Consider the following 6,914-nt stretch of genomic DNA (forward strand, 5'->3'; position numbering starts at 1 on the left):
CGACCAATGTCTTCAACTCTTATGGTCTCAGGCTATAAAAGTTTTTAACTCTTAGGGCCCCTTGCAACCAATTTTTTTTAACTCTTTATGGCCCCAGGCCACCAATGTTTTAACTCTTATGACCCCAGGTCACCAATGGGGGGGGGTTCGTGGATCCAGGGGCAGGGTTGGCCCAACTTGCCCCTACCTTCCTTATTACCCCTCAAAGGGCTTCCTCGTCTAGCAAACAATGGAGTGTGTCATTGTGGGGGCAGGAAGAAATATAATACTCCTCCATCGCTTTAGCAGGAATCCCCCACCCCAAAAAGATGTCTCATAACCTGGAGAGAGTGGTAACCAAAAAACAAATCCAGCACAGGCATTCCCCAATATCAAGCACCTTCATATACTAAATGTCTGGTATAGTATAAATAGGGCTGGTGGGAAGTGGATGGAATTCCAATATTAAGAGGGCAATGGACTTGAATGGAAATGCTTACATTGTGGCCTATGGAGTAAAGCAATTTTGTAGTTCCTTTCAATCATTTGAGATCAACATGTGTCCCTATGTCTTTCATCCCCATCAATCTACATATTAAGCAAATAACCCTGCAGAGATATTAACCCATTCCCTTCTTCAAATAAACCACTGTATCCGCACCACAACCCAGTTTTACCCTTACGCTGCCATTTTGAGCAGCTCCCAGCAGTATTAATTGCCCCGTCACACAACCGGTCAGTCATCTTTAGAAGAATGAGGCACAGGAGCCCCTTCCTCAATATTCACCATAGGGATTAAAGAAAAACACAGAGACTTTTATATGGGGAAACCTGTCGGAGAGCACAGGATTTATTAAAATTGACAGCTAATTTATATTTGGGCATCCCTAACGACCAATGATCCAGAGGAAGGCGAAAAACCCTAGAGTACTATGGGAACCAATCTGCACTATAGGTAAAAATTCCTTCCTGACTCCTAGAAACGGCAGTCGGTTTTACACCCTGGATCATTTAGGATTTCTTTGGATTTAGGCCATGGTGTTGGGTCGGCGGCAGCAGCAGCAGCAGCAGGCGGCGAGTCTTTGGGTGGAATGCTGAAAAGATAGAGTGTTGACATTAGAATAAAGACATACTTGTTTCCTTATGATATTAAACGCTATAGGTCTTGCTTTAAGAACGCACTATTTGTTGGGCCTGTGGGGACTGTTTGGGTCTCTCTACACATGGAAGGCCTTGGCTTATTATGAATCTCAGTCTGAGCCTGCGCCATTTAATCTTTTATACGCTTCGATCACCTGGCGCCAGTCCATTATCCAGTAGCAACCCATTTCCAAAGGTGGATATCTAAGCCAGATGTCCAGCAGCCCTATAAGCGTTACCTACCTCCCCTGTTATTGGCCTACTATAGAATCGACACTTTATCTGCAGACTTATCTCTGTCAGCAACCTCTTACAACCTAAAGGCAGCCAAACATTGGTCTATTGGGTGCCCTCAAAGTAATCGGCCTGCGGGCTCAACAGACAGCATTGAAAATGCTCAGAACAGCAGGAAGTAAAGTGGAGCTGCATTGGACAACATGAGGCATCTCTAGATAATGGGTAATGGTCAGTAAATTGATACATTACCCAAACTCTCCGGAGCCTCTTCATGATGGCCTTCCTGAACTGTTTTCGGAGGGTCGGCCTCTCCACCACCAGAGAATCTTTCATGATCCCTTCTTCACCATCAGCTCCCTCCTCTTTCTCCTCCACTGCAGGAGATTGCTCCTCTGTCTTCTCCTCCATTCCAGGAGCTTGATGTTCTTCTGCAGAACCTCCTACTTCCGCTCCCTCTTCTTTCTCCTCCTCTTCAGGGACTTGCTGTTCTTCAGCGGGAGGAGCTGTGTCTTCATTTGTTGGACCATCCACTTCTTCCTTATCTTCAGCACCTTCTCCTTTCTCCTGAGAGGCAAGAGCTTCCTCTTCTGCTGCTCCAGGAGCTTCTTCTTCCTTTTCTTCCTCTGCTGGAGCTTGCTCCTCCATCATCTTCTCCTCCACTGCAGGGTCTTCAGCTGGAGCTCCTTCCGCTTCCTCTTCCCTGTCTTCTGTATCAAGGGCTTCCTCATCTTCTGCTGCAGGGGCTCCATCCTCCTTTTCTTCAGCTGCAGGACTGTGTACTTGTTTCTTACTAGGTTTAAAGGGAAGAAAATGAAAAAAATGGGTCATTGTTGTAATTTGTTTCCAAAGTATTGCAACTACAATTCTGATCACTGGATGACTAAAATAGCCAGATAGCCTTGTACCTAAGAAATATCATTATACCTGCTACACACCTGTCCCTACTGTAACACATTGGGCAGTTACTGAGCTGAGTAAGTTCCATGCTAGACTTCACCCAGTGATACATGCTGAGATACATGCTATGGTTGTAGGGACCTAAAAAAGTTTAACAAGTTTCTGTGCTATCAGTATGGCCAAAAGCACCCGGAGGTACGAGAAAACATCTATTTTTTTTGAATATGTTATGTGCCAGTAAGTGTAATTGAAAGTGTTAATTGCAAAATACATACCGAGCAGCTTTCTTTAGCTTCAGCTCCCTCAAGAACTCATGGTGAAGGTGGGTCAGATGTTGGTTGATAGTCTGTGAGCGCAGGGGAGGCACAAGGATAGGAGCAAAGGGGAAAGAAAGGAGACAATTAGGATTATGCCTGTATATGTGCTGCTAATAGTACCTTTATATGCTGAGGGCAGTGAGGGTGTGGGATTCCCTGCCGGCAGCTGATGTTGTGATATTGTAATTATGAGCATCAGCCTTTTCTCATCATAGGGAGAAAAAACCCCAAATAACCCCTTGTGCCGTTGTCCCGATTGCAATAGACCAATCAAAGTTCATTATCTAGCGGTTAAACACCCAAGAAAAGCATCAGGGACAGTGATCCCAGGTGAACTTACATTCTCCAGCCGCAAATACTCAAGCTGCTTCCTCCGGTTTCGCACTCGAGTTGGATGATCCTGTGGAAGAAGAGAGTCAATGTTAAGCGCTTCTTTGTACCAATGCCATTATTGTGGCCATGTGAACGCTTGTGATGAAACCATTTTTGTTTCTGGTGAAAATGGCACTTGGATGGGAGACTTTAGATGCCCCCAGGGGAGCAGGAGATACAATGAATAATAATGTTCTAGATTATTATAGAGACACACAGTGAATATTAACCTCTCCTATAATAATAATTATACTAGTGACACTTACAGGAGGCAGCTTGGCAGATTTCCTGAGGGCGGCATATTCCCTCTTGATCACTTCCTGTAACATAAAGAAAGAAGCAGCGTGAGATAAGAGCTGGCAATCTAATATCATTTGTTCCCTATTCATCTAAACATCTATTCTGCATTACATACCAGCGAGTGGAGCATTTTCCAGTAATGCATAACGTTCTCTTTGGCCCTCATCCTCGGGTCCACATCGCATGTTAGAAGGAAGTGCTTTCTGAAAAAGAAAGATATCACTGAATGTTAATAAAACATTTTCCAGCCGTATTGCCCTTGCAGTTACCCCTGGGGCAATAGCAAATGATTCCCAACATGTAACAAGTCCATTTATGTTTTACTTACAGGATGATGTTCTCGCCGAATTCGACCCGATAGTGATGTTCTGCGGGAAAAACACAATTCAGTTAAATACTGAGCTAAAGGGGGAAAGGAATTCACAAATAATAAAACAATGGCACAACCTTAGGAACTGATAAATAATAGAGGATTTTACCATAATAAGAAGCGAGGGCCTCAAAATCCGTATATTCCGCCCTGAAGTCCTTCAGGACGGAGTACAGCGTCTGTAAGTAAAAAGAAAAAGCATTAGGGACAGAATACTAAGTGGCTCTGGCTCTGAGGAGAATAGAGACAGAAAGGGGTTTGGGTTTTTATGGGGCAAACATGCCAGGAATAAGGGCATTTTATTCTGAAAATTTAATAAACGTAGTGATTGGAGGCAGCTCCAACACATATCTAGATCTAGATCTATATCTATATAGTGAACAAACAAGCCGCACTCCAAGGACTTCATTTTGAAAAATAAAGGTGAAGTTTTATTTCAACGTTTTGGCTCCTTAACTGGGGCCGTCTTCAGTAGAGTCTCCTGAAGACGGCCCCACTTAAGGAGCCGCAACGTTGAGAATAAAACTTCACCTTTATTTTTCAAAATGAAGTCCTTGGAGTGTGGCTTGTTTGTTCACTGCATACTAATGTGTTGACCAGCACCCAGGCAGCTGTGGATTAAGAGTGCAATATATATATATATATATATATATATATATATATGTGTGTGTGTGTGTGTGTGTGTGTATGTGTATGTATATGTGTATGTGTGTGGATAGATAGATAGATAGATAGATAGATAGATAGATAGATAGAAGCAGACAGACAGCTGCTTAAGGAGAGCTTATATAGAAGAGTGAAAGGGAAACACCAGTTCAGATGAGAGAGGATTGTTTTACACTGAGGCATTACCAGAAGAGATGGATTTCTCTGCTTCTTGTCCATCGTGGAAACCTAGAGGGACAAATAGACATAATCAGCCAAAATGAAATCAAGAGTTGTTCCCCTTTTAATGAACTCTTCGTATGATGCAGAGAATGATATTCTAATACAATTTGCACTTGGTTTGCCTTTTTTATTATTTGTGGGTTTTGAGTTATTGAGCTTTTTCTTCAGCAGCTCTCCAGTTTGCAATTAAAGCTATCTGGTTGCTAGGGTCCAAATTACTCTAGCAACCATGTGCTGATTTGAAGAAAAGTAGCAATAACAATAAATGTGTAGCCTTACAGACCATTTGTTTTTTGATGGGGTCAATGACCCCCATTTGAAAGCTGGAAAGCGTCCGAAAAGTATCAAACATTTAATGAAGACCAGTGGAAAAGTTGCTTAGAAGTAGCCATCCTAAAATATACTAAAATATACATTAAAGGTGAACCACCCATTTAATTATTTCCTTATCTATATTCTCCCATTTGTATGAAACATTGTTCCAGTCAATGATTAAAGCCCATTATTAATGCTGTTGATGGATTGGCTTCTTATAAATACAATATACAGTAACCGTATGGGCTCATATGCACAAAGCCACGTGGGACCCCCCAAGTGAATTTATGACACTCTCTGACGTGAAATCATGTGCTGAATCAGTTGAATTTGCAAGATTACCTCTTAAAGAAGATTCTCCGATGGGGAAAAAAATTAGGGGGCGGCACAAGGCCGGGCCACCCCAAGGGGGGGGGGTCTCCCTAAGGAACCCCTGGCTCTCTTACACTGTTCAGATATAGATGTAATTATATGAACAATGGAGAAGCCAAAAAAAACTCCCAGGTGTTAATGGGCAGGTGTGAATCACCGAAGTTGCGGTCCAAAAATGCAGGAAAGGCACTGTAGCAATCTGTATAGAAAAGAGAATATAAAGGCAAGTTAAGGAATTTAATAATTTAATATTTCCTATTTAATACAGAGGAAAGCAGAAATGTATTTCCCCTAAAGTTTGAGCTTTGTATCAGTTCCAGCAGGTACTGAGCCTCGGTCTCTAGAATGCTGGAAGTTTTCTCACACAGTCAATTAGCAGACAGCCCTAAATAACTGCCAAAGTCTGTGTCTCCCAACCAGCACTAACATTAAAGGCTTCTCCCAAGCACATTTTAGGGGAAAAATCTCCAAATTCACTAAAATCAGGGAGAGGAGCAACATCTGCTTGGGGGCGTGACCCAACCTTTTCCCCTCTTGTTTTTACTATAGTAAAGGTTATTTGGCAAAATATCTCTGAGGGAATATACACTTAACCAACCAACGGACTAAACCAACTGTCAAACCCTAGGCGTAAAGTCTCCTCTCTTCTATGGGACCTGCTGTATGTCCCCCACTCATCACCCCCAACTGTCCCCATGGCACGTGCCTCTGCTTCCCACCCCTAGTTCCTTATGGTGTGCTACAGGGTCCCCAAAAGTTTCCTTCTGTAGATAATGTGAATATTTGCTGGCAGCCCTGCATAATGCCAAATCCACAAAAAGTCTGTGTCTCCCAACCAGCACTAAGATTAAAGGCATCTCCCAAGCACATTTTAGGGGAAAAATATCCAAATTCACTAAAATCAGGGAGAGGCACACCACCTGCTAGTCTGTGGGGGACATTGCCCAAATTCCCTCCTCTTTTTCCACTAAAATAAAGGTTTTTTGGCAAAAAAATCTCCCAGAGGGAAAGTACTCTTACCTCTCACCACAGGGCCAACCAACGGACTGAACCAACTGTCACACTCCCATGTGGAAGTCACCTCTGTCCCCTGCTCTTAAAGGGGAAGTGTCCCCTGTTGATGAGTGAGGTTTATATGACATTTATTTCTAATTAGATGTGCAGCACATACACAGACTATTAAGTACACAGAGCATTGCTTTGTATGTGTGGCCTATTGAGTCAGTGCAGTTACTGCGCTGCCATATCTGTTGGATCCATTCATTCATCAGCCATGGTTCCAACTGGTAGAACCGGGGGGTCCTTGGCTTGTAGTGGGTCCCTTCTTTAGCCTAAATAGTGGGTAGAGATGGTGGATCCTATTGTTCTTGGTATTTATTGCTTATTGAGCATTTTGTGATTATTTGGAATATGTTCAGCCAATCTTGCGCAGGGATTGAGGTTAAAGTCTGTTTCCCAAGACTTAGTATAGTCCGGTAAGTTGGGGTGTTTGTGTTCCAGCATGACGTTAGAGAGAGTCCGTGTCGGTGTATTTATAGAGCTATATGTTTCAAAGCTGGTTAGTGGTCTACACACAGTATTTCCTATTGATATAGATGTCATGTAATGTTTCAGCTGTCTGTACCTCCCCAACTCACCGCTTTTCTTTGGAAACATGGGAAATGGTCTTTTTCCATGCCTAGAAGGTGCCTCGATTGAAGATTCTGGAGCCCAAAAGCAGTTTTGTA

At 42.9% G+C, this 6,914-nt stretch overlaps 1 protein-coding gene across 1 annotated transcript; it reads right to left on the minus strand.

The window, feature by feature from the left end:
* Window positions 1-846: 846 nt before the first annotated feature.
* On the minus strand, window positions 847-5,174 carry LOC121396082 (neuromodulin-like). Its single transcript, XM_041570683.1, has 10 exons — window positions 5,158-5,174; window positions 4,465-4,506; window positions 3,722-3,791; window positions 3,571-3,610; window positions 3,358-3,445; window positions 3,209-3,262; window positions 2,911-2,970; window positions 2,529-2,599; window positions 1,606-2,146; window positions 847-1,073 (listed from the first exon to the last, which is right to left on the minus strand). The coding sequence occupies exons 2-10, from the start codon at window positions 4,495-4,497 to the stop codon at window positions 1,008-1,010; spliced, it is 1,023 nt and encodes a 340-aa protein (XP_041426617.1). The 5' UTR covers window positions 4,498-4,506; window positions 5,158-5,174; the 3' UTR covers window positions 847-1,007.
* Between the last annotated feature and the right edge of the window lie 1,740 nt (window positions 5,175-6,914).

Source organism: Xenopus laevis, chromosome 7S, assembly GCF_017654675.1.
Source record: "Xenopus laevis strain J_2021 chromosome 7S, Xenopus_laevis_v10.1, whole genome shotgun sequence".
In the NCBI taxonomy this organism is placed as follows: Eukaryota; Metazoa; Chordata; class Amphibia; order Anura; family Pipidae; genus Xenopus; species Xenopus laevis.

Coding starts and splice junctions, on each gene's coding strand:
- LOC121396082 (XM_041570683.1), bottom strand. CDS start 4,497: ATGGACAAGAAGCAGAGAAATCCATCTCTTCTG. Junction 3,446..3,570: donor TTCGGCGAGAACATCATCCT/GTAAGTAAAACA, acceptor TTTCTTTTTCAG/AAAGCACTTCCTTCTAACAT. Junction 2,147..2,528: donor AAGCTAAAGAAAGCTGCTCG/GTATGTATTTTG, acceptor CTTTAAACCTAG/TAAGAAACAAGTACACAGTC.